Here is a 26,774-nt window from a genome sequence, read left to right on the forward strand (position 1 = left end):
TATTTTCTGGGATAGTCAGATTTCAAAGAGTAGGCTTCCCCTGTCCTGCCTGCAGGGCAGTGTTCTAGGATCAGGGGAGGTGGGCTGGAGTCAGGGAGGGTGGAGGTCTTCAAATTCAGCATGCAAATAGTAACCATCTATATTTAGTAAGGGACATCCCCTCCTCTGCAACAGTACCTAGTGTTACTCGTCCAGAGACTTTTTTGTTTATCCTTGCTTGAGAGTAAATTTCTGGTCTCCTGCCATGGTACATAAGAGGGATAATCTCCGGGGCAAAGAGTTTTATGGAAACAGTACAAATTACCAAGGCACAAAATTTTCTCACAGAGCCCTAAACCCTCCCTCAGTGGCCCTGATGTTCACCAACAGCATGAAATGGGGGAGAGGTCTAGGGCAAGGGTCAGCAAACTTTCTGTGAAGGGCCAGTAGTAAATGTTTTAGGCTTTCTGGGCCATAATGGTCTGTCAGCACTATTCAACTCTGCCTTTGCATTGTGAAAGCAGCCATGTATTATATAATATGTAAACAAATGCACATAGCTGTGTTACAATAAAACTTTATTTACAAAAACATGTGGTAGGCCATAGTTTGCCGACTCCTGATCTAGGGCATCCATTTCTTAACTTTCAACCAGTCCTCTTTATTTTAGCCAAACTTCCCCCTTGACCTCCAGTTCCAGTATCACTAACTCCTGAGCATCTTGAAGATTTTTAGTGTAACTTAGGTTTGTTCTTGGATTCCTCACTGCGGGCTGAGGAATGGGCTTTCTCAGTCTGCTAGGTTAACCAGTACCCTGCCACTTCTTTCCAACTTTCAGAATTATATTGTTTACTGCTCTCGAGTTGCTTCCTTTTCTTATTTAGGGTTCTTTTGGTCTTTAAATAAGGTTTCAGAAGACTTCAAACTTGGCTGCTGCTTTTACCCAAAACTCTTGCCTGTAATTTCAAACCTCTCTTTTATTTCTTAACATAGAAACATACCTATATTGTTTATCTTACGATATCTTAAGTCTTTGTAGGTTTACTTCTGTTGATTGCTGATTCACATGTCTGTATGGCCTTGTTTCCTTGTTTTTTGTGTCTTGATTTTTTTTTTTTTTTTAACTGTATACTCATGTTTCTTAAGAGCTTTATCTGAGAGTTGATTGAGGCCTGGGCTGAAGTTGAATTCATTTAGTTTGTTTGTGCTTCTGTCAGTTACTGAGGGGCACTACCAATTGGGACCATTTTTAAACAAAATTCTCTACTTGAGGTTTTTAGGAGAACATAAATTTGGGGTGCAAATCCACGTGAGGGCTTGTGGTTGCAAAGACTCAGTGAGTTTTTGTCACCCTACCCCCACCTAACGCCAAGGTCACAACAGGCCATTTTTCTTGCCATCCCTTCTGCATGATAAGTCTTTCACTCACCCTCATACTGGAGGTTGGGTCCCAAGTTTATGCAAGGTCTTTTCTTAGATTCCGTGTTGGGTGGCCCCAGCTTTTTCTTTTGTCTCCCTCACCCCAGAAGCAGTCAAAAAGAGTGCTTACGGTCGCCAAGGTTCACAGGTACCCTCAGAGTGGGAAGTGCTTTGGGTGTTTTCTAGTCTCCCAGGGTCACCTGTCCACTTTGATTCTAGGCCTCTGAGCAGCCCTTGAGTCCCTGCTATTAACCACTGTATGGTGCTGCTTCACACAGAGGAAAGGAGGAGTGATAGGGCAGAAACATCCCCAGGACATCCTCACCAGCTGAATATGGGAGATTAGAAGGAGGGAATAATATACGCTGGTGCTCATGTTTCCGTCTTGGGTTACTGGAAAAGTGATTTTTGTTTTGAATGTCTTATATTTGAATTCTGAAAACAGAAATAGACACAAAACAGTTAAAAACTCCTATAATCCTGTCTGTCATACTGAGTGAAGTAAGTCAGAAAGAGAAAAACAAATATTGTATATTAACGCATATATGTGGAATCTAGAAAAATGGTACAGATGAACCTATTTGCAGGGCAGGAATAGAGATGCAGATGTACAGAGCGGACATGTGGACACGGGGGAGGGGTGGGGTGGGGAGGATGGGATGAATTGGGAGACTGGGATTGACATAAATACACTACCATGTGTAAAACAGATAGCTAGTGGGAACCTGCTGTATAGCGCAGGAAGCTCAGCTTGGTGCTCTGTGATGACCTAGATGGGTGGGATGGGGGGGGAGGGAGGTCCAAGAGGGAGGGAATATATGTATACATGTATTCACTTCGTTGTACAGCAGAAACTAACACAACATTGTAAAGCAACTATACCCCAATTGAAAAAAGAGTCAAAAAATAAAATCTCCTATAATCCCACTTCCCAGAAATGACTCCTTTTAATGTCTTAGTTTTTGGTGTGTGTATGCCTGCGCATGCATGTATGTGTATGCCTATACGCTTTGCTTTTTTAAACTTAATGTTTTATAATTGGAAGAAAATAGTTACTTTGGGACGCTATCAGGCAGGATGTCATCGCCTGCGATGGTTGTCAGGCGAATGATGGGGTTGCTGGCAAGCACTGGGAATATACAAACAGAAATCCTTGCAGGCAATGGTGACTCCAGGAGTTCCCGCAGTTAAATTTAAAATGCAAGAGCCCTCCTATGTCATCTTGGGAGAGAGTATAGGATTCCCCGTAAAGGGAGCCCAGGAGCCCCTCAGCCTCTGTGCACATGGAAAGGAAGGCAGGCACAAAAGCAGAGCCATTGGCATGGGGGGTTGGTCTAATTCATCTAACTACAGATTCCTCTGGGTCCTCCAGCTTCATGGCTTCCTTCCCTCTTGATTCTGGTTCATTTAGCCATTGACCAGGTAGTTTCCAAAATTCATCACATGCTGTGAGGGAGGCTCAGGCTGTGGCTTTTTTTTTTTTTTTCCGGTACGCAGGCCTCTCACTGTTGTGGCCTCTCCCGTTGTGGAGCACAGGCTCTGGACGCGCAGGCTCAGCGGCCATGGCTCATGGGCCCAGCCGCTCCGCAACATGTGGGATCTTCCCGGACCGGGGCACGAACCCGTGTCTCCTGCATCGGCAGGCGGACTCTCAACCACTGCGCCACCAGGGAAGCCCCAGGCTGTGGCTTTATCTCCAAAATAGGCTCCACCTCAGCCTCTTGGCTTTTTCTCTTCATGCAAGGAACAAGACCCTTGTGTCTCCAGATGGTTCAGTAATGATCTTGGGCCAAAGGTCTCTTCTTTTAGATTTCTTCATTTTTCTAATATTAAATAAAGTTGAGAATTTCTGTCTCTTCCATTCTGGAATTATCTGTAAGGCCAAGACAAAGGTGTGGTGTGGACTTGGGGAAAAGTCCCGGACAGTATAATAATTTATATCTGAGCTCCCACCAGGTTCCCAGCCAGGGCCAAGTACTTAATTTCATGCTTAAGTCCATTCCCAGCCCTGCCCTTCCTTTTTATCTGAACACAGAATCAGTTGGTTTTTCTTCTGGGTTGAGACGGCAAGGGGATCTCGAGGAATAAAATGTTCCCTCTTGTAGGTAGCAGCCCTCTCTGGAGATGCACGACGCTGCCTGGACATTTGTAGGCGTGCCACAGAGATTTGTGAGTTCTCCTGCCAGAAGCCCGACTCCCCTGGCCTGGTCACTACAGCCCACTTACTGGAAGCAGTAGAGGAGATGTTTTCATCGTCATACATCACTGCCATCAAGTAAGACGCTTCTGCTTCCTGACCCTGAACCTCCCTTGGAAGACCACTGGAGAGGGCCATGGAAGCATGCTTCCCTTTCAAAGCTTTTACTCATACAACCTGCATTTACTGACAGTGCTGTCCCTTTTCTTAAGAAGCATAGTCTAGTCAAAGAGACAGAAATGTAATCCTAGTATAATAGGAGAATAATTACCATGTATTGAGTTATACTATAGGTGTTTATGAAGTAAAGTGCTGTGGAAACAAGAAGAAGGAAGTAGCTACTTCTCTCACATTGAATGATATACTCAACCATGAAATGGGGGTGCTGGTACATGTCCAGATATAGTTGCTGTGTTCCCTTACTTCCAAAGTGTTATTTTTCATATCATTTTGAGACTTTGAGGGGAAGGGAAATCCTTGCCAAATCATATAGGAATATAGGAGGAAATAGTCCCAAGTTTTTTTCTCTCTCTTCTCTAAAGACACAGAGAAGTTTTATTTGGCTTTCCTTGGGTTGGTGGTACAGCCACTTAGGAGAATTCACATCTCCTCATTTTCTTTAAGGAATTCCTCCGTTCTGGAACAGAGCTTCCTGAGAGCCATCCTTGCAGAGTTCCGTCGATCAGGACTGGAGGAAGCAACATTTCAACAGGTGACTGATCTACTTTTTAAAAAATCCTGTTTTGGTCTGGTGCCTTTAAAATATAATATGTGGGAATTTTAACCACTGTGTAACAGTCTGTCTCTATTTTGTGCCAACCTGATTATGCTAAAGAATATCAAACCAGCACCTATTTTTATGTGATATTTAATTGAGTTGCATAAGGAGAGACCATTAGCAAATGGTTTCTGCATATTAGATTGAGGCTTTACTATGTGCCAGATACTTTTCTGGGAGTGGGAGATTCAAAGATGAGCAAGACAAAAGTTGCTGCCCTGATACAGCTTATGGTGTAGTGTGGGGCAAAGCTTTCAGAACAAGCCTTGTTTAAAAACAAATCACAACCATCACCCTGATACCAAATCCAGACAAAGATGTCACAAAGAAAGAAAACTACAGGCCAATATCACTGATGAACATAGATGTAAAAATCCTCAACAAAATACTAGCAAACAGAATACAACAGCACATTAAAAGTATCATATACCCTGATCAAGTGGGGCTTATCCCAGGAATGCAAGGATTCTTCAATATATGCAAATCAATCAATGTAATAAACCATATTAACAAATTGAAGGAGAAAAACCATATGATCATCTCAAAAGATGCAGAAAAAGCTTTTGACAAAATTCAACACCTATTTATGATAGAAACCCTCTAGAAAGTAGGCAAGAGGGAACTTAACCTGAACTTAATAAAGGCTATATATGACAAACCCACAGCCAACATTGTTCTTAATGGTGAAAAACTGAAACCATTTCCACTAAGATCAGGAAAAAGACAAGGTTGCCCACTCTCACCACTGTTATTCAACATAGTTTTGGAAGTTTTAGCCACAGCAATCCAAGACGAAAAAGAAATAAAAGGAATCTAAATCAGAAAAGAAGTAAAGCTGTCACTGTTTGCAGATGACATCATACTATACATAGAGAATCCTAAAGATGCTACCAGAAAACTGCTAGAGCTAATCAATGAATTTGGTAAAGTAGCAGGATACAAAATTAATGCACAGAAATATCTTGCATTCCTATACACTAATGCTGAAAAATCTGAAAGAGAAATTAAGGAAACACTCCCATTTACCACTGCAACAAAAAGAATAAAATACCTAGGAATAAACCTACCTTAGGAGACAAAAGACCTGTATGCAGAAAACTATAAGCCACTGATGAAAGAAATTAAAGATGATACAAACAGAAGGAGAGATATACCATGTTCTTGGATTGGAAGAATCAACATTGTGAAAATGACTCTACTACCCAAAGCAATCTACAGATTCAGTGCAATCCCTATCAAACTACCACTGGCATTTTTCACAGAACTAGGACAAAAAATTTCACAATCTGTATGGAAACACAAAAGACCCCGAATAGCCTAAGCAATCTTGAAAAATAAAAACGGAGCTGGAGGAATCAGGCTCCCAGACTTCAGACTATACTACAAAGCTACAGTAATCAAGACAGTATGGTACTGGCATAAAAACAGAAATATAGATCAGTGGAAAGGATAGAAAGCCCAGAGATAAACCCACGCACCTATGGTCACCTTATTTTTGATAAAGGAGGCAAGAATATACGACGGAGAAAAGACAGCCTCTTTAATAAGTGGTGCTGGCAAAACTGGACAGCTACGTGTAAAAGAATGAAATTAGAATACTCCCTAACACCATATACAAAAATAAACTCAAAATGGATTAGAGACCTAAATATAAGGCCAGACACTATAAAACTCTTAGAGGAAAACATAGGCAGAACACTCTGACATAAATCACAGCAAGATCCTTTTTGACCCACCTCCTAGAGAAATGGAAATAAAAACAAAAATAAACAAATAGGACCTAATGAAACTTAAAAGCTTTTGCACAGCAAAGGAAACCATAAACAAGACGAAAAGACAACCCTCAGAATGGGAGAAAATATTTGCATGTGAAGCCCCTGACAAAGGATTAATCTCCAAAATTTACAAGCAGCTCATGCAGCTCAATATCACAAAAACAAACAACCCCATCCAAAAATGGGCAGAAGACCTAAACAGACATTTCTCCAAAGAAGATATACAGATTGCCAACAAACACATGAAAGAACGCTCAACATCACTAATCATTAGAGAAATGCAAATCAAAACTACAATGAGGTATCACCTCACAGCAGTCAGAATGACCATCATCAAAAAATCTATAAACAATAAATGCTGGAGAGGGTGTGGAGAAAAGGGAGCCCTCTTGCACTCTTGGTGGGAATGTAAATTGATACAGCCACTATGGAGAACAGTATGGGGGTTCCTTAAAAAGCTAAAAATAAGGGGCTTCCCTGGTGGCGCAGTGGTTGAGAGTCTGCCTGCTGATGCAGGGGACGCGGGTTCGTGCCCTGGTCTGGGAAGATCCCTCGTGCCACGGAGCGGCTAGGCCCATGAGCCATGACCACTGAGCCTGTGTGTCCAGAGCCTGTGCTCCGCAACGGGAGAGGCCACAACAATGAGAGGCCCGCGTACTGCAAAAAAAAAAAAAAAAGCTAAAAATAGAATTACCATACGACCCAGCAATCCCACTACTGGGCATATACCCTGAGAAAACGATAATTCAAAAACAGTCATGTACCACAATGTTCATTGCAGCTGCATTTACAATATCCAGGACATGGAAGCAACCTAAGTGTCCATCGACAGACGAATGGACAAAGAAGATGTGGCACATATATACAATGCAATATTACTCAGCCATATAAAGAAACGAAATTGAGTTATTTGTAGTGAGGCGGATGGACCTAGAGTCTGTCATACAGAGTGAAGTAAGTCAGAACGACAAAAACAAATACCGTATGCTAACACATATACATGGAATCTAAAAAAAAAACAAATGGACAGGAATAAATACGCAGAAGTAGAGAATGGACCTGAGGACACGGGGAGGGGAAGGGTAAGCTGGGACGAAGTGAGAGTAGCATTGACATATATACACTACCAAATGTAAAACAGATAGCTAGTGGGAAGCAGCTGCATAGCACAGGGAGAGCAGCTTGGTGCTTTGTGACCACCTAGAGGGGTGGGATAGGGAGGGTGGGAGGGAGACGCAAGAAGGAGGAGATATGGGGATATATGTATATGTATAGCTGATTCACTTTGTTATAAAGCAGAAACTAACACACCATTGTAAAGCAGTTATACTCCAATAAAGTTAAAAAAAAATCACAAAGATAAATCCAAACACTCTGAGAATAATTTCAACTATATCAAGTAAAAGGAATCTAGGGCTTGGGCCTTAGTGGTTTATTAAAGGTGTTTAAGTATATACCTGGGAGTTTGTATATCTGTGTGTATGAGTATGTTTTAGACAAATAGAGATGCCAGGAAAACATTTTCCTTCCAGCTGTTTATTTCCTTTAAGCTTTTCTTCTTTAAATTCTTTTTTTTTTTTTTTTTTTTTTTTTTGCGGTACGCGGGCCTCTCACTGTTGTGGCCTCTCCCGTTGAGGAGCACAGGCTCCGGACGCGCAGGCTCAGCGGCCATGGCTCATGGGCCTAGCTGCTCCGCGGCATGTGGGATCTTTCCGGACCGGGGCACGAACCCGTGTCCCCTGCATCGGCAGGCGGACTCTCAACCACTGCACCACCAGGGAAGCCCCTAAATTCTTTTTTTAAACATTTAGTCGCTAGTCATGTTTTGCCCGTTTTTGTTTTTGTAAAGCCTGAGACAGCTCTTCTGCAGAGAGTGACCTGTATTCTCTCTAGGCCTTTGAGCTTTTCCAAGGGACATGCCTTGGCACCTGCTCACTGTTTCTGCCAAGGAAAATGCCCTTACAGCAAAATTTGACTTGAATTATGACAGTCTCAGTAGGAACACTCAGCCCCTGGAGATGAGGACTGTTTGTATAACTGTGACAGTTACTAAGCATATTATATCTATTAACTCATGAGGGATATTGTAGTATATTTAATAGATAAAACTGAAGCTCAAAAAGTGAAATAACTGGCTCGGGTTTCTTATTTAGGTAATTGGCAGAACCAGGGTTCAGACCTGCTGTTGTCTGATTCCGAGGCCAGTACTACATTCTGCCCCTGTGTTTGTGCCCCACTGGGGCACCCCTTGATGCCTTCTGGGGTACTGAGTATCCTGGAAAAGAAGTGTCTCATTGTCCCAAAAGAAGAAATAATGATTGGATACAGACCCAGGACTACCTTCTGGCAGCTGACCTCAGGTTTGTTTTTTGTTTCTAGGTATACACTCAACATGTGGCACTGTGCAGGATGGAGGGTCTCCCGTACCCCACCATGTCAGAGACCATGGCGGTGTGCTCTCATCTAGGCTCCTGCCGCCTCCTCCTCGTGGAGCCCAGCAGGAATGACCTGCTCCTTCGTGTGCGGCTCAACGTCAGCCAGGATGACGTTTTATATGCACTGAAAGAAGAGTGAAGGGCTTCACAAGGAAGAACTGTGATCTGCTGTTTTTAAAGAGCCCTGCTTCCATTTCCTAAGCACATGGAATCATTGTAGCAAAGTATACTGAACAGCAATGGCTGTCGTGTATTTTGCAATTTTCCATTAAATCATTTGCTTTTTCTGGAGTGTTTGGGAAGTTTTATAGTCATTACAAACATCAAATTATAAAATGAAACCATCCTTCCTACACTAGGCCCTCTCTCTGGGTTTTATTTCTGTTAGTAGCCCTGACATTTATTTAACGGTAACATACCATGTATATAAATACAAGCACACAATTACGGTATCTATATAAAATAGTTCCAGGAGAGTAAGTAAGAAATTACTTATATTGGTTGCCTCTGGGAAAGAACTGGATGGCTACCTTCAGGGTTAGAGGAAGACATTCACTGTATGTCATTATGTATCTCTTAACTTTTGAACAATGTGAGTGTAATATACTTAGCACATAAAAAGGAACTGCTGGAAATAATATCAGTAATAAATAATCCCTAGTAACAAATAGCTAGAAAATGGAATTTTTAAAAAGATACCATTTATCATAAAAACAAATCTTTAAATAAAAAATACTTAGATGGCACAGAATATATAAGGTACCTAGGAATAAATCTAATAAATGTAATTAATCTCTAAATAGAAATCAATTCCAATTAAAATCTTGGTAGGGTTTTTTGGTATAACTTTGCAAGTTAATTCTGATAAACCAACAATAGAACAAACTGACATCTAAAAACCTCATGTCAGCTACTGAGAAAATACATCATCCATGTCATAGTCCTGCCAGAAAGGTTTGACCTCAATCTACTGATGAGAAAAATAATCAGGTAAATCAAAATTGAGGGAAAAATATTCACAAAGCAATGATTCCTCTTCAAAAATATTCATATCACAAAAGAAGAAAAAAATGGAGAAACTATTCTAAACTAAAGGAGACTAGAGAAATGAGAGCTAAATAGCTAAGTAGACTGTAAGAACCTTGATTGGGTCATGGATTTAAGAGATACAAACAGTTATAAGCATTATTATGGACTATATTCATATTAGGTAATAGGATTATGTAAATGTTAAATTTTGTGGGTGTGATAAATTATTGTGGTTGTGTAGGAGAATGTCCTTGTTCTTAAGAGAATCATGATAAGACATTTATGAGTGAACTATAACATCTGCAACAAATTAAATAGCTCAAAAAATACATAGATACATATATTTATAACTGCTCGTAATGGACTAAGGATCAGTATCAGAATATTTTAAAGCATTATACAATAAGAAAAAGGAAAATGGGTAAATAAGGCATCCACAGAATAAGAAATATAACCAACAAAATGGAAACATAGTAAAAGAGGCCTGCAAGTCAAAACACTTTCACATCTATTAAAAAAAATCTTTCCATGGTGATATGGAACAATTGGAAACCAAATGCCCCATTGATATAAGTGTAAACTAGAACAACTGCATTGGAGATAATTTGGAAATATTTAGTCTATAAAATCCTATGAGCCCCCAATTTCACTCCTAGGAATATACCCTAGAGAAACACATGTAAACACCAGGAATTATATACAAGAATATTCATAGCACTGTAATGGCAAGCCATTGGAAAAGTGAATTATTTTCATACTGTGAGATAACATACAGAAATGAAAAATAATAAGTATCAATGGATGAAGCTAAAAACAAGGTTGAGTAAAAAAAGGAGTTGAAGAATATTTGCAGTGATAACAATGATATAATGTCAAAGCTTGCAAAAAAAAAATACTATGGTTTGCTTAAGGATGTACACATACATAGTAGAAATGCTCAGGAATAATAAACACCAAATTCAGGAGATTGAATATCTCTTTGGGAAAGGGTTGTAACATGAGAGGTGGCGAGGGGGCTTCAAGAGTATTGTACTGGTTTTTTTTAAACTTGCGGTAAGAGCCCATGTATTTGTTAATTCACATAATAAATAGTAACTATTTATTTAGTGCCTACTGTGTACCATGCACTGCTCTAGACACTGAAGTTAAAGAACAAACAAAAGCTCCTGCCTTTATGGAGTTTGCATTCTAGCAAATGTGAAATATTGTACATTTTTGTATGTCTTAAATGTTTCATTATAAAACATTTTAAAGTTTAATGAGAAGAAATATGGGAGTGAAACTTCCATTTTATTTCTTTTCAACATTCTTTTTTTTTTTTTTTTTTGGCTGCTCTACCTTATGGCTTGCAGCCTCTTAGTTCCCAGACCAAGAACTGCAGTCGGGGCCTCAGCAGTGAGAGCACAGAGTCCTAACCTCTGGACCACCAGGGAGTTCCCTGAACATTCCATTTTAAAATAGTAAAGACAGTCTCTTCTTCAGGAAATCACCAAAAAGCAATAAGGAGGTGGAAAAGCTCTTTGTCCAAGGAAACTGGAAGATAAAAGTTTAGGAAATAGGCAGGAGGAAGAGATTTGCAAGGTTTTAGATGGAAGATTCCTTCCCCCTACCCTCCAATTGCATTGCATTGCCCTACCGGATAGCGGAGTAAGAACTTGGTGTTAAAAGACAGTAAGAACTGTCTGAAGTAACTTTATAAAGAGGTGCAATGAACACTGCCTTTCATATCTTAGGTATTCAACCCGCTTCTGATTGGAAAAGGTACATTTAAGTGCTGAATAAGAAGATGGTGAGCCCCATTTCTCTTTCTTAGAGACTCAGTTACACAGGGCACTGCGGAAGATGGTGAGCAGAGAAACCGCTCCTCTAGGGCGGAGGCTGCACCATCCTCACCTCCACGCCGAGGGGCGGGACGAGGACTTGAGGCTAGATAAGGGAGCTTACGCCCAAACAGCCTCAGAGTGGGAGTGAGGGAGAAGCTTGGCGGGTAAATTGTATTAATAAATGGGCAAGGACAGGGTTCAAACCTGCTGCGTTGGCACAAGCAGCCGGACAACCCTGAACTGTACAACAACCCTCCATGAAAACTTTGCGTTACCTGCCCGAAGGCGCCTGCGCGCTGAGAACCTCACCCTTGGAGTCACCTGTTGGAGCGCCACGCCCGCTTTGCCTTGCGCATGCGTAATACGCGCCGCACCGGTCGTGGAGTCACGTGTTAGAGCGCGAGGCGCCTCCCGCCGGGGCGCTTCCTGTCGCGGCTTCCTCGGCGGCCCAGGGGCCGCGGGAGGCCTGGGCGGTCCCCGGCGGGAGAAGGCCCGGATCGGTTTCGGATCCGCCTCGAGGTATGCCGCGATCCCGCCCACTGGCGAGGGAAGAGGAGGGGACGGCGGGGGAGATGGAGGCGGCTGGGCAGGGCGGCGCGTCCTGCAGCTCGGGAGTGGGGTCCCCGGCTTCCCCTCCCCTGCGCACTCCCTGCCCTTCTCTCGCCTGAGCCCGGGCCTGGTACAGCACCGCTGCCCCCAGCCCGGTGCCCCCGGAGCCGCAGACTTGGCGCGTCTCACTGACCCGCTGACTCCGTGTCACCCGCTCAGTTGACCGCCAGCTGTTCACCCAAGTCACTGAAATCTGACGCCTGGAGTCATCCTGAGCGCCCCCTCCCGTGAGTGCACATCTAGTTAACCTCCGAGCCCTGTTGATTTTACCCCCTAACTGGAGTCGGTCCACTTCTCTCCATCCCCAATGCCGCCCCCACGCTGTCTCAGCTTCTCCCTTTTCGCCGAGACCGTTGCAAGATGCTCGGTGCCGAGACGGCTTCCAGCCTGGGTTCGCCCTCCTACTTCCTTCCTTTCTGCAGCCAGAGGGATGTTTCTGAATCGCCGACCTGATCGCATCACGTCCATTGCCTTCAGAATCATGCCCAAACTCCTTTAGGCTTAAAGGTTTTTCTCTTTTGCCCCTTGCTCACATTTTCAGCTTCGCTTGTACCATTTCTTGCCTCACACTTTATGCCCCACTAATCCCAGTATAGTTTTCCTGTGCAGGTCAAGCTGTTGTCACCTCAGAACCATTATCAGGTTGTTCCCTATGTTTGGAATCCTATTCCCCTTCCTTCCCCCCAAAACCTTCATAACTCAGCACGGGCACCACCGTCTCCAAGAAGCCTTTTCTCTCTGCTGGGTAAGGGGCCGCCCGTGGGCACCCATGGCCCCTGGCGCAGCCCTGTGTGGGTTTTGTCCAGTGATAAGGGACGCTCCACCATGTAAATGTTCTTTGAGGACTGACACCATGTCGGATTCATTCTTGCGCTCCCAATGCCCAGGACACTCTGATGCACAGTAGGTTCTATGAATGGTTGTGAGGTCTCTGAGTGAATCAGAATGCTGAGTCAGATTTCTCTAGAGCAGAACTGTCCAATAGAACTTTCTGCAGTGATGAAAATGTTCATTATTTGTGCTGGCTGATGGTAGCCACTAGCTGAGGAACAGGATTTTTAACTTGATTAAATTTAAACATACACAGCCACATATGGCTACTGTGTTTAACAACACAGTTTTAGAGCCTTTCTGAATCCTACCCAGCCTTATACCCACCCTGTACCTAGAGTTACTTCCCTGAACCTGCCTTCTTAAGCCACTCACCACTCAACCACTTGGGTTTAATCCAAATTTGTCAGTCAGTTCGGTAACTTTTTATTGTGTCCACACTCCCCCCCTTAAGCCTATTAACAGGTGGCCACGTCCCTTTCATCTTCCATGGTGCTTGCTTCAGTGCTATACTTCCAGGGCTGGTGTTTTAGCCTTGGGTGTTAAGCATTGCCTTCTTTCTCTGAGTTGGGAGTTTACTAACCACACCCATTGGGGGCGGGGCTTCTAGGCTGCTCCAGTCTGAGCCTCTTCGACTCCCCATTAGACGAGTGTCCAGGCTGCCAAGATGCCAGGGCCAAGACCTCGGAAGGGCCCTCAGGCCAGTGACCAGGGTGTGGCAGCTGCCAAGCAGGTACGGATATACAGCCTCCTTTACCTTCACCTTCACCTCTGGGTCAGTCTGAGCGTGAGGGTCTCTGACAACTCGGGCAAACTGGGTCACGTGTGTGGTTTCCCTGTTCGTCTAGAGACTTTGAGCCATGCCTCCTGGAGTTGGCAGAACCCTTAGAGACCCTTTGACCCGCCCCTGCCACACACCTGTGGGAGATGAGGCCTGCACTCTCGTGTGTTTCATCCCAGGCTTCCTCCTGCCGTGGCCACCTCTGTGTGAATGCTCTGGAGGGTTCGGGAACCGCCAGAGTTTAGGGTGTTCTGATGGAGTCTCAGTGCGCTCATGGATTCCTCATTTAGGGCCACAGCTTTGCTTGCCCACAACTTGGGCTGTGGCCCAAGTCGGGGACTGATGGGGTCTCTAATTTTCTCCCTTTATTTCTTCTGGGTGCAAGTTCTGAGACTTCTTAGCCCATTTTTATTGTCTTAAAAGAGGCAGGTAAGGGAGGTGGTAGGATAAGGGGCAGAGACTCAAGACACAAGACCTTATTTTAAATTCTAGCTCTGCCACTTACAAGGCTGTCTCAGTTTCATCTGAAAATGGAGATAAAAATAGGACCTACCTTAGAGTAGTCAAAGTCATAGAGACAAAGAGTAGAATAGTGGTTACGGGGTGGGGGGGCAATGGGGAGTTGTTTAATGGGTACAGAGTTTACAGAGTTTCAGTTTTGCAAGATAATAAGAGTTCTGTGGACGGATGGTGGTGATTGCTGCATAACAGTGTGGATGTACTTAACGCCACTGAACTCTACACTTAAAAACTGTTAAGATGGTGGTTTTCACGCTACATGTGTTTTACCACAATTTAAAAGAAAATAGGACGTATCTCAGGATTATGAGAAGTAACTGAGATGGTCACATAGAGTGCTGCTACATACCCTGCCCGCAGCTAGTGCTGTTAGTGTTGATGTAATCATAATGGTAGTGTGGTCTTACTGGGTTCTTTGTAGAGTCACCAGGGAGATAAGCATCCCAGGGGGTAATGTTGCAGGCCTCAGTTTCCCTTTCTGCACATTAGGCCCCACAGACAGCGAAGGAGCCGCTGAGCTCCTGGAGGCTGGCTCTGGGGCTGGGCTCCACCCTCTGCCTCCTTGTGTGTCTCCTCTCAGCTTGGGCTGTTTATGGAGTTCAGCCCTGAGGACATGCTGCTGGGGATGGAGGAGACTGAAGATGATGGGGACCTGGAGGCTGAGCTGCTGGCCCTCACTGGGGAAGCAGGGACCACAGGCAAGAAGCCAGCACCCAAGGGGCAGGGTGAGTTTGGAGCACTTGATGCTGGGGCCAGGTGGGCTCTGCAGGGGGTGGGGAGCCGGCCAGATCATCCGGTCCTTCTGATATCCATGTCCCTTCTGCAGCATTCCCACCAAGAGGCCATCTTGCCCTGCTCACTTGGCTGTGTGATGGGGAGCTCACTCCTTTCTGGACTGCGTCCTCTCCCTTGTGGACAGTCAGCAGTCTGAGTTGCAGGCTGACTCAGGTCCCTATCCTTAGCCCTAGCCAGGGCCTGGTATAGACTAGCGGCTCAGGACAGGCTGAACTGGCACATAATGAGTGCACAGAAATTGTGTCAAATGAATGAATAAGTGGTATCTCCCTCCCCAGCTTGGAAGAGGACAGAGACCTGAAGCCTGGGAGGGTCAGAGGGTCTAAACCAGGAACCCTTAGAGAGAACCATCTCCCATCCCGTGTGCTCCTGAGCTGAGGACAAGGAGAGGACCCAAGAAGGGGCTCACTGGTTGGGGAGAACGATGGCCATCACTTCTCTCTCAGTCCAAACCTGCTTTGGGTTTGATGAGCCTGGGTTTGAATCTTGGCTCTGCCATTTACCAGGATTGCAATGTTAGGAAAATTAATAAAGTTCTCAGTTTACTCATACATAAAATGTGGATAGTATTACCTTTTTTTTTTTTTTTTTTGGCTACACTGCACAGCTTGTGGGATCTTAGTTCCCCAACCAGGGATTGAACCCAGGCCCTCGGCAGTGAAAGCGCAGAGTCCTAACCTCTGGACCGCCAGGAGTTCCCAGTATTACCTATCTTGCAGAATTACTGTGAAGCTCAAATGAATGTTAAAAATCTTTATATATATGTGAAAGGTGTGGTTAGGGGGAATGGATGGATATGTCTGTGAATAACTACCACAGCATAAGTGCCAAGAAGGGAGCAGCTTGTTGCCTGTTGGAGGGCCTGGACAGGTTTCCCTGCTGAGGGTCTTCTGCACTGGGTCATAAAGGAAGAGCAGAGGTGGGACTTTGGCTGTCGGGGGGAAGGAGGATTTCTACCTGGGTGCGCCTGCCAGCTCAGTGGATTGAAGTCCCTCCTTTACTCCTTGGGAATCTTCTCTGAGTTGCTGTGACCCTCTACCCCCAGCCACACTGCCTATGGCCCACATCGAGAAGTTGGCGGCAGACTGCCTGCGGGATGTGGAGGAGGAAGAGGAGGAAGGGCTGGAGGACGATGCAGACTTGCTGGTGCGTCTGCCGGGCTGGTATTGGAGGGCTCTGTGGTCAAGCCTGCGGAGGAGGCCTGGGGTGCTTCCCTCTGTGTGCGCTGATGTTGACTGAGTGCCTTGCCCTTCCTGGGCCCTTTTCCTGACTGTGTGGTGTGAGATCTGTCCCCTTTGACGTGTGGTCTGAGCTCTGTACTTGGGGATTTTCAGATTTGGAGGCTTCACTGAGTTCAAGCCTATCCCTGGTCAGATTAAAGGAGTGTTTTGGTAAAGGGGACTTTCAGGCACAGTGAGTGATACTGGGAAATACTGCTGGGGGAGAGTGTCCTTGATTCTCGGGTCCTGTCGTGGGTCTGGTCATGAGGCTCCCCAGCTCCTGGGACTTGTGTCTCCCCAGACTGAGCTGCAGGAGGTCCTGGGTGCAGATGAGGAGGCTGGGCCCTTGGATGGCGAGGAGACAGCCAGCCCGGGTGGCTCTGAGAAGGAACAGGAGAACATTGAACCTCCAGTGCAGACAGCTCTCCTAACAGCTTCAGTCCCAGAGGCTCAGGTGGGTTCTGGAGGGTCCATTGTGCCTTTGTCCCTGTCCTTTGTGCCTGCATGTCCATGTATAACACACACGGAGCACGGCTTGCCTGGGAATACTGTGAACTCTTTCCAGGGCCCTCCTTCAGCAGCTGCCCCAAGCAGAGGCTGAGCCCAAGAAACTCCTTGGTGGTTGCCGGCCTCAAAGGCCTCTCTGTTCTCCCAGACCGCCCCCTGCAGCCATTTCCTGGCCTCCACAGATTGTCTGGGCCTCTGTGTTTGCCTCTGACATGGCCTCTGGCCTCTCCAGTGAGTCTTTGCCTCCCACCTTGAGGCTTTTAGGTTCTTCCTTCTCCTTGAATCCAAGAGCTTCGTTTTCCGGGGCAGCTTCCTTGCAGGGAGGGAGCAGCAAGGGCCTGGCTGGCCCTGGAGTGGTGGGGCCCTGAACTCAAGTATCTACAGGCTGCAGGGCCTCAGGGGCTGCAGGCTCTGCTGGAGGATCGGATCCACAACTACCGGGAGGCGGTGGCCAGTGCCAAGGAGACAGGTGAAGCGGCCAAAGCCAGGCGCTGTGAGCGCGGCCTGAAGGTGGGTTGGGCTCGACTGGGGAGCAGGGCTAGTCGTGGGGCTGAGGGCGGTGAGGGCAGAGGGTGAGGCACCGGAGGAGCTTGGGCCAGCGGAGGGGAAGCCTCCCCGCCAGCCTCGCAGAGGGGAAGGATCCTGGGCCTGTCTTTGAGCAGGGTCCAGGCCGTGATGGCTGGCTAGGTTTCTGGTTCTTCTCTCCCTCAGACTCTGGAGTCCCAGCTGGCTGCTGTGAGGAAGGGCAGGAAGATCAGTGAGGATGAGATCCCACCTCCAGTGGCCTTGGGCAAGAGGCCCCTGGCCCCTCAGGAAACAACCAGCAGGAACCCTGAAGCAGAACCCCCAGCTCCCCCCTCCGTGGAGCCAGGTATCTGGAGAGAGTCAGATCCCATCCTGGTTCCCAAGGTCAGAGCCCAAGGCCTGCCTCCCCATCCTGCCATTGTTCCCTTGCTGTCAGTCACACCTTCCCTAAGAGGTCCTCAGGCCAACCAGACCTGGAGGCACTGGTGACCTTCTTCTTTGACCTTCATGTCCTCTCTGTGGACTTTTTGTTTCTCCATAGACAACCCCTCCCAGCCTGAGACAAGCCTCTTGGGCAGCCCTAGTATTTCTGGGCCCCCTGATTCAGACCCAGACCCACGGGCCTTGCTGTTGGCCCGACAGAGAGAGTACAAAGTGGCTGCCCTGAACGCCAAGCGGGCTGGAGACCTAGATCGTGCCCGAGAGCTCATGAGGATTGGGAAGGTATGGCATCTGGTTCAGAGGTCCTGTGTCCAATCCCTCATTTCACAGATGGGGCGGTGACCTGCTCAAGGTCACACAGCTCGACTGGGCTTCAGTGAGACTGGCCTGGGGGGGAGTTTTTCAGCCCAGATCCTTGGGGTTCCCTGGCTTATGCCCACACCTGCTTTTCTTCCTGCTGCAGAGATTTGGGGCCGTCCTGGAGGCCCTGGAGAAGGGGCAGCCTGTCGACCTGAGTGCCATGCCCCCAGCACCTGAGGGTCAGTGTGGGAATGGGCGGGGGGAGCCTGCTCAGGCTGGGGCTGGGGCTGGCCAGGCACCCCACCCACACCTACATCTACACCTCTGCTCTGGGTCCCCCAGACCTGAAGCCCCTCCCACAGGCTTCCAAGGCCTCCACAGCACCCGCAGAGGTACACCCAGCAGTAGAGCGAGTGCAGCCAGTGATGGCCCCTGACATCCCGGCCACCCCAGGTAGGACCGGATGATGAGACTATGGAGTGGGGGCCTGGGGGGAGGCAGGCAGAGCTGAGGCCGTCTCCTTTCTCCTTTCAAGTGGCCCCTGCTGAGCCACAGACAGTGCTAGACGCCCTGCAGCAGAGGCTGAACAAGTACCGTGAGGCAGGCACCCAGGCTCGGGGCAGTGGGGATGAGCGCAAGGCCCGGATGCACGAGCGTATTGCCAAGGTGGGCCTGCAGCCTCCCTCCTTGGCTGGCTGCTGTCTGTCTGCTCCCTGGTCTTTGAGTCTTCATCTGTCTGTCTCTCTCTGGAGCTCTTGCTGCCTCAGGGGTGCTTTTTCCTCCTGGGGCTGCTGTCTTTGTCCTCTTCCTGTCTCTCCCTGAGTGGAGCCTGCAGACTGCTGCCCACCATCAACCCCTCCCTTCCTTCCCTGCAGCAATATCAAGATGCCATTCGAGCCCACCGAGCGGGACGGAAAGTTGACTTTGCTGAGCTGCCTGTTCCTCCAGGTGAGTGGGGCTTGGCCTGGGGGCTTATGAGGTCCCTGAGCAGGATGGGGGGAAGGGGAAACGATTTCTCACAGATCTGCCTCCGCTCTGGGGGAGGCACCCATCCCAGCCGTGCCCAGGAGGACCCACACAGGACCGGCAGCAATCGGGTGCCTCCCCAGGGCTACCCGAACCCTCTCCCCGTTGTCTCTCTTCTACAGGATTCCCCCCTATACCTGGCTGGGAGCCCCCTGTGGGTACCGAGGAGGACGCGGTGGCAGCTACTTTAGCAGCTGCCCAGAAACTGGCCTCCTCGGAGGATGCAGCCCCCGCAGAGGAAGACGAGGACGAGGACAAGGTTTGGCTGAGTGCCCGAGGCTCCAGGGGTTGGTGGGGGGAAACAGCAGATGAGGGGTGAACCCAAACACTGGTGTCCAGCGAGGTAGATATTCTTTCTTCTACTTTACAGAGAAAAAACTTGGGCAAGGGCACCCAGCTAGGAATTAGCAGAGCTGGATTCAGACCAAGGTGTTTCTGACTCCAGAGCCCAGGTTTGATCCCCATTACCCTGCTGTCTCATGTTGGGAGGTTAGCTCAGAGAGCTTTTGAGGCTTCTTCTAGCTCTGAGACTCTCTAGGGCCCACGAGGGAAAGCCATTCCTTTCAGGTCACACAGTGAGTAAGTAGTACAGTGTTAGGAAGAGAGCCCGAGTCTGGAAACTGCCATGGCCGGGGTGGGGAACAGCCTCCTGTGACAGCCTCCTGGGCACCTGCAGGATGAGCCCCCAGCCCAGGCCCCAGTGGCCAAGAAGCCAGCACAGCCTCTGGTCCCTTCATCCCGGCCCCTGCCTGAGCCCAAAGCCTCGAGTTCTAAGGAGTCACTGAGTCCGGCTGGTGAGTTGGGGAGAAGAGGGATGGAGGAGTGAAGGCTCTAGTGAGAGGCAGGCATGGCTCTGACCAGCGTCCCCTCCCTCCAGTGCAAGAACAGGTGGCCCTGCTGCAGGCACGGAAACTGCAATACCAGCGGGCAGCCCTGCAGGCCAAGCGTGGCCAGGACCTGGAGCAGGCCAAAGCCCATCTGCGGGTGGCCAAATCCCTTGAGGCTCAGATCATCCAGGTGCGGGCTGGCCGACCTGTGGACCTCTCCAAGGTGAGTGTCGCCTGGTTAATGAGCAGCAGGACTTCTCAGGCAGAGAGGTGGGTGGCCGGCTGGACATGCAGACTGAACAAGGTGGCTGCTTGGAGGAGGTGGGACCTGAGTAGGATGTGGTGACAGCTGAGAAAGCCTTGTGCTTATGCATCTCTCTGTCCCAGGACCCCAAGAGAGGCCAGGGGAGGCCAGGGGGGCTGCCTGTGGTGAGAGCTGACCAGGACGGGCAAGGCCAGAGGAAAGCAGAGCATTGTAGCAGCCTGGGATAGGATGGCAGGCAATGAGTTCCCATCACTGGAGGTTACTAGAGGCTGGAGAAACATTTCGTTTGGATTCCTGTGTCTGTTAGGCTCAGTAGAGGAATAATCTAACTCTTGAGGCCCCTGAGGGGCCTTGTGACCTGGGCAGGTGCCTTCACCCTTAACGGATGAGGAGGGCGACTTCATCCTGATCCACCATGAGGACCTGCGACTCTCTCAGAAGGCTGAGGAGGTGTATGCCCAGCTACAAAAAATGCTTCTGGAGCAACATGAGGTCAGTAAACTGCTTGTCTGTCCTCCCCTTTCAGTGCCCACAGCCTCCCCTTGGTGAAAGGCAAGATAGGATTCAAATTCTAGCTCTTCTACTTACTTGGCTGTGTGATCTTGGGTAAGGCACTTCCCTTCTCTGAACCACATTTTCCTCATCTATAAAATGGATGATTAATGCCCCTCTTGCCAGGGTGGTTATGAAGTTCAAACAGAGTGCAGGGGGAATTACTTTGAAGATGGGAGGAAGAAGTGTTTGGGGAGACAGATATGCGTGCGTGCGTGCGTGCGTGCGTGCGTGTGTGTGTGTGTGTGTGTGTATGTATGTATGTAAGATATACATAGATGTATAACTGGGTGTATGTGTATCTATCTGAACGGCTGCCTGCAAGTCTGCTTTCTAAAGTGATATTTCTATTAGGTTTTTTTTTTAATTTATTAATTAGTTTATTTTTGGCTGCCTTGGTCTTTTTTGCTGCGCGTGGGCTTTCTCTAGTTGCGGCAAGCTGGGGCTACTCTTCATTGCTGTGTGCGGGCTTCTTATTGCCGTGGCTTCTCTTGTTGTGGAGCACGGGCTCTAGGAGCACAGGCTTCAGTAGTTGTGGCTCGCGGGCTCAATAGTTGTGGCTCGTGGGCTCTAGAGCTCAGGCTCAGTAGTTGTGGCGCACAGGCTTAGTTGCTCCGTGGCATGTGGGATCTGCCCAGACCAGGGCTCGAACTCGTGTCCCCTGAATTGGCAGGCGGATTCTTAACCACTGCACCACCAGGGAAGTCCCTTTCTGTTAGGTTTTAATGAAGAATAGGAGTTTGCTAAGGGAATTTAGGGGAATGGCTATCCTCAGGAGAGGAAACAGCAAAAACTCAGAGAAGTGCAATGGGACTTGGGAGCAGTGAACTTGAGGTACGTGTTGGAGGAGAGGGGTGAGTCTACAGAAGGTTGGACCTTTCAGAAGTCAGGCCTCGAAGGCCAACCTAGACGGGTCCTGCTCTGGACTCTGGATTCACTCTGAGCCCCCATTTTCAGAAGTGTGTGCTGTTCTCCAAGCAGTTTATGCACCAGGGCAATGTGGCCGAGACTACCCGGTAAGTGCGGGGCTGGGGCTGGAGCTTGTGGGGTGGGGAGCAGAAAATGAGCCCTGCCATGCTGATGTGCACACCTGTCCCTGTCAGGTTTGAGAATCTTGCTCAAGACCGCAAGAAGCAGCTTGAGATCCTGCAGCTGGCCCAGGCCCAGGGCCTTGACCCTCCCAGCCACCACTTTGAGCTGAAGACATTCCAAACTGTGAGGTGCCAAAGCCTAAGGGAGACCGTGGCTCCAGGCAGGGACTGGGCAAGAAGCTGGGAGCCAGGGGTGGAGACTTAGGCCCCTTGAGTGAAGCTTCCCAGGCCTGACCCTGAAGTAGGCCCTGGGGCTGGGGAGCAGTAGGACATGGTGCCTGTCTGTGAGGAGGGGCTCAGAGCTGTGTGGTGGCTGGGGAAAGAGCCCTGGACTAGGGGTCACAGACCGAGGTCTGCACGCCAGCTCTGCTGCTTCTACTCAGACAAGCTTTGCTTCCCTGGGCCCACTCTCCTCTTGGCCACCACCCTGCTGGGTAGGCAGCCACTGGAAGAGGGGACCTTTTCCTACTGCTCTCCTTCACTTTGGGCTCTTTCTCCTTGCTTCGTGGCTCTAGGATCTTCGCAGAACTGAACAGCACAGAAATGCATCTGATTGTTGTCCGGGGAATGAACCTCCCAGCCCCTCCAGGTAGCCCTAGGGCCACCCCTACTCTAAGAGGCACTTGTCTAGACTCTCCACTCCTGGCTGCTTAAGGAGGCACTGGCTCTCCCTCTGCATCAAGTGCTGGACTCCTGGCTACTCCCTCTGACCCTGACTCCTGCTTCTTCTTCATAGGGGTGACCCCTGATGACTTGGATGCTTTTGTGCGGTTTGAGTTCCACTATCCTAATTTGGTGAGATTCAGGTAGCAATAGGATCCTGTGAACCCCATCTTCCCTTCCAGGGCCCTGTGCTCTATTTCTCCCCATCCCTGGAGTCTGGCTATAGGGAGGGGTTTGAAGACCCTTGGGCCCATTCCCTCTGTGGGTCCCTTCCCTCAGCATTGATGTAGCCCAGAGTTCCTGGCCCTGTAGCTCTGTTTTTTCAAGCTGTCCTGACTCCTCTCTTCTCACTGCTTTAGGACCAGGCTCAAAAAAACAAAACAGCTGTGGTGAAAAACACAAACTCTCCAGGTGAGGACCCACGTGAGGGCTGCTTTCTCCTCCCTCTCACCCTCTGATATATCTGTGCAGCACTTGTGTTTCCAGAGTGCTTTCAGATCTATTATCTTACTTGGTCTTCTCAGCTTAGGAGATAAAGGCAGGTATTACTACTACTTCTCTAAGGTAATTGGGGAAACTGAAGCTCAGAGAGGTAGAGGGACTTGCCTAGGGCCTCACAGCAAGGAGATGGTGGAAACAGGACTTGAATCCAGGAATCCTGACTCCAAATTCCAAGCCTTTCCCATTTTGGTTTGATCTGTGTCTAACAAGAACTGTCCAAGTGGACTTCAAGGCCAGGACCTCGATGCTCTCTCTACCTCCCTCTGGTGGCAGTGACTCCGAATTGCAGGCAGAAAGATTGAGAGGAGAGGCCAGCCCTGAGCCAGTTTCCACTTCGTCAGGAAATCCCTGAGAGCCAAGTTCCTCTGTGTTCTCCCCACTCTTGCAGAATTTAATCAGCTCTTCAAACTAAACATCAACCGAAACCACCGGGGCTTCAGGAGGGTGATTCAAAGCAAAGGAATCAAGTTTGAAATCTTCCACAAAGGGTGAGGGCTCTGGTCAGGCACACTGCCAAGGTGGGCTGGGGGGAAGGATTGGTTTCCGTTGCTGCTGCTGCCCCTGCTACTATTCAGTTTTCTTGTGCTGGGTTTAGCCAGCTCATTTCTGCCTTCCCTGCCCAGTCCAATCCTCTGCTGACTCTTGGCTTTCCAGATCCTTCTTCAGAAGTGACAAGCTGGTCGGCACAGCCCACCTGAAACTGGAGCGTCTGGAGAATGAGTGTGAGATCAGAGAGATTGTGGAGGTAGGGTGGGCAAATCGGAGGACTTGGCAAGAAAAGAGCCAACGTTCACTGAACATCAGTCCCTGTTGTGGGTTTTTTGTGCCCATTAATTTAAAAATATCCATAAGTGTGCTATAGAGTATGTGCTATGCCCATTTCACAAATGAAGAGATTCAGAGGGTCTGAGAAAATTTCACAGCGTCACCCAGAGAGGAAGTAGCTACAGTCCTTCCAAGACGCTCTGCACTACTCAGGCTCCCAGGGATGGTGGACTAGGGGGCTTTTGAGGGGCCTGATCACAGCTGTCAACTTGGCACACACAGATTCCTAGGTGTCTGGCGGCAGGTTATGGTTGAGGCAGTTGTCTGGCAACGTGATGAAGTAGAACAAGCTCTGGATATAAAGTTGATAATGTATTTCCTGAGGAGGGACCCACCAGAACACAGCTAGTCCGTGTTTAGGAATCAGCCCCAGACAGCTCCTTAAGCTTCCCTGAACTCACTGAATTTCACAGGGACTCCCAGAACTTGCCCCTGATGATGAGGCAACTAAGGTTCCCAGAGGAGAAGGGTGTTCCACAAGCTCGGACAGAGCCTCTCTGGCACAACGAGGCCCAGACCCTGGCTGATGCCTTCGTAGGCTGGGGCTTTTCCCACTACATTGCCTCTGCCTGTTAGGGGGAGTTCTTAAGTGGGGCCTGTATCAGCCCCAGTGAGGTTGGTTAGACTTCACAATTCTGTAGCACTGCTTTGAACTCCAGCCGCCCCGTCTCCTGCATAGGAGGGAAGTAGCGTGGCGGCTGGAAAGACAAGCACGTCCTGACCTTGCTGCACAGTGGCTGTGTGACGGTATCATTCACTTCTCTGGGCCATCTGTGAACTGAAGTTTTGGGCTCAGTGATTTTTCAGGCTGCACCTTGAAGCCAGAGCATTTCTTCCAGGAGTTGCCAAGGGGATTGTGGGGAAAATTGAGTAAGCAGAGCTCTAGGTTTCTCACTTCCACTTCAGAGCATTGGTGCTTATTTGGATTTACATATGACTTTTTTAATAAGACTTACCTAAAACCACCACCATCAAACAGCAGGAGGGTGGGGTTGTCCTGAGATGGAGACTCTGGTGTTGAGATGCAGGATGCTTTTAGCTCCTCTCTCTCCTCACCTGTGAGCACAGGGAGCTCCCTGCTCCCCACCCCTTTCCCCTCAGTTACCATCTCCCTCTCCGTGGTCCTCACAGGTCCTGGACGGAAGGAAGCCCACTGGGGGCAAGCTGGAGGTGAAGGTGAGGCTGCGGGAGCCTCTGAGTGGCCAGGATGTGCAGATGGTCACCGAGAACTGGCTGGTCCTGGAGCCCAGGGGCCTGTGAGGTGGGCAGCTCTCTGGGCCCTTAGAACCTCTGTCCCCTGCTCACTGCCTGGGCCCTCCAGGGACCCTTCCAGTACTCAACTCATATCTAAGGAGAAAGCCTAGGAATTTCTCATCTGTGAGGAAGACCAAGAGGCAAAACTGTTGGTTGGGTAGTGCTCAGGCTCAGTGTCTCGTGATCTTCAGCAGAACTGGGGAAGGAAGTTAACTTTCCCAGGTCTGTCTTCAGGAAACCCTTTCTAAAATCTACTTGTACATTCGCTGCAGTTTAGACTTCCTGAGCTTTGTGCCCTTGTGCAACAGAGGGTCAATGTAGGGAGTGGAGTCAGGCCAGCAATTCCTCTCCAGCTTCCCCCCACCCCCGGCTTTGCTGGCGATAGCGGTCATTGTACATAAAGGAGATGCTGCTGCACAAGCACCAAAGACCTGTTAAGTACTTGCATATTGACCACGGCCCTAGTCTTTCCTGTTGCTGGCCCCTCCCCAGGCCTCCACCCAAACAGGCTGGATTCCAAGATTCCCCCTACCCCTCCATCTGGGGGAGGGCAAGGACAGCCTCACTGCTCTGCCATGGAGTCTTGTCACCCCTTAACCCCTGGGTAGCAACTGCTTGCAGCTTGCCCCAGCCCCCAGTTGCACCATTTCTAGATGTGCCTTTAAAAGATAGAACTGTAAGGGATGGGAAAACTCGAGTGTGATCTGGACACCCCGCCACACCCCCTGCTTAGGGTGGGGGCAGGGTTCTGTGACTCCAGGTGGCCAGTGGCAGCCTATCCCACACAACTCAGTTTACCCCCTCAGTTTGCCCTGCCTGTGCCTGTGCCTTGGTTCCTGACAGCTGCTGCACTAGCCTCCCTGCTTCTCAGAGCTCTCAGTGGAAGTTTGTTCAGGACTGTGTGGTGGGAAGTAAGGGTAGGGCTGTGTTGGGTTTGGTCCATGTACCTAAGACTGAAAGAATGTTAACTAGGAAAGAAAAACTATATATATATGTGTATATATATTATGTAGCTGATTTTATTTAAGAAACTAGGTCTAATTAATTAACTCATTGTAGGGGATTTACACTCTCCTCACAAAGTAACCATGAAAGTCCTAAACAAAAGCCCTGCTGCTCCCTGTCACTTTTTAAAGCCAGAGTGGCAGTAACATTTGTTAATTGACAGAAACTGCTGCTATGGCTTCCTCTAGAGACAGGGCAGGGGAAGCCTTGCCTCTTCAGCTCATCACCTAGGGAAATCCCTTCATTTCTTCCCAAAAAATTCTCCTTTGGCTTTGTTTTTCTGAATGGATGGAAATAATGGAGGGATTTATAGTTGCAACAGATTTAATGTTCAAAACTGCAATATTCTACATCTCTTAGAAATAAACTTTAATACCGCATCTTTTTTCCCCCTTTTTTTGAAGCATTAAGTTCAACAAAGCATTCCTGAAGATAATTTTTTAAGGCTTTATGTAAAGCAGATACATTCAACTTACTGATCACTATAGCATTGCAAATGCACAGCTCGGGGATTGAGCTTTTGTGTGTGTGTCTTTTTCTGGGATGGAGCCGGACCATGCTTCCCTGCCCTTAAGAGCAGAGCTTATAGTGGGTAACAGAGCAGGGACAACAAATAACTTTTCTGAGAGCTTGCTGGCCAGTCTTACCTATCAGAGTGAACTACCAAAAATTCCACTGATGTGAGCCTTAACCCTTAAATGCAGTCATATCTATATGTCGTACAAGCAGCCATCTAGAATGAAAAGGAGGGTTGTTAGCCCTCCTAAGGTGGCCTAGAGCAAAGCGGGGTGGCAGAGAGGGT

At 48.4% G+C, this 26,774-nt stretch overlaps 2 protein-coding genes across 8 annotated transcripts in view; both read left to right on the forward strand.

The window, feature by feature from the left end:
- ORC1 (origin recognition complex subunit 1) overlaps window positions 1–8,938 on the forward strand; it is a 34,355-nt gene extending 25,417 nt beyond the window's left edge. For all 3 annotated transcript variants that reach the window (XM_033435517.2, XM_033435515.2, XM_033435516.2), the window contains exons 17-19: window positions 3,504–3,673; window positions 4,220–4,307; window positions 8,528–8,938. In XM_033435517.2, coding sequence (XP_033291408.2) covers window positions 3,504–3,673; window positions 4,220–4,307; window positions 8,528–8,722 — 453 coding nt within the window. In that variant the 3' untranslated portion in view covers window positions 8,723–8,938. The remainder of the gene's footprint in view (window positions 1–3,503; window positions 3,674–4,219; window positions 4,308–8,527) is intronic.
- A 2,694-nt stretch (window positions 8,939–11,632) lies between these two features.
- CC2D1B (coiled-coil and C2 domain containing 1B) lies at window positions 11,633–26,352 on the forward strand. 5 transcript variants are annotated; one of them, XM_033435519.2, is made up of 25 exons: window positions 11,814–11,954; window positions 12,204–12,271; window positions 13,486–13,608; window positions 14,756–14,900; window positions 16,016–16,116; window positions 16,492–16,644; window positions 17,082–17,207; window positions 17,409–17,568; window positions 17,764–17,945; window positions 18,127–18,202; window positions 18,306–18,416; window positions 18,499–18,629; window positions 18,839–18,911; window positions 19,112–19,248; window positions 19,666–19,783; window positions 19,867–20,039; window positions 20,448–20,573; window positions 21,591–21,649; window positions 21,737–21,853; window positions 22,240–22,313; window positions 22,461–22,519; window positions 22,747–22,798; window positions 23,277–23,376; window positions 23,543–23,633; window positions 24,845–26,352. In XM_033435519.2, the coding sequence occupies exons 3-25, from the start codon at window positions 13,543–13,545 to the stop codon at window positions 24,971–24,973; spliced, it is 2,559 nt and encodes an 852-aa protein (XP_033291410.1). In that variant the 5' UTR covers window positions 11,814–11,954; window positions 12,204–12,271; window positions 13,486–13,542; the 3' UTR covers window positions 24,974–26,352. The 5 variants fall into 5 exon arrangements, 4 of the variants coding, with proteins under 4 accessions (XP_033291414.1, XP_033291410.1, XP_033291413.1 ...); XR_007472336.1 differs by lacking the exon at window positions 24,845–26,352 and having other exon boundaries at window positions 22,461–22,530; window positions 23,543–23,580; XM_033435522.2 differs by lacking the exon at window positions 12,204–12,271 and having other exon boundaries at window positions 11,820–11,954.
- The last annotated feature ends 422 nt before the right edge of the window (window positions 26,353–26,774 follow it).

This window comes from Orcinus orca, chromosome 1 (assembly GCF_937001465.1).
Source record: "Orcinus orca chromosome 1, mOrcOrc1.1, whole genome shotgun sequence".
Taxonomy (NCBI): Eukaryota; Metazoa; Chordata; class Mammalia; order Artiodactyla; family Delphinidae; genus Orcinus; species Orcinus orca.

What these genes read in the sequence shown, in the direction of transcription:
- CC2D1B (XM_033435519.2), top strand. Translation starts at nt 13,543, where the DNA reads ATGCCAGGGCCAAGACCTCGGAAGGGCCCTCAGGCCAGTGACCAGGGT. An exon ending in TGACATCCCGGCCACCCCAG is followed by an intron (nt 18,417 to 18,498) that starts GTAGGACCGGAT and finishes TCTCCTTTCAAG; the next exon opens with TGGCCCCTGCTGAGCCACAG. An exon ending in AGATCAGAGAGATTGTGGAG is followed by an intron (nt 23,634 to 24,844) that starts GTAGGGTGGGCA and finishes TGGTCCTCACAG; the next exon opens with GTCCTGGACGGAAGGAAGCC.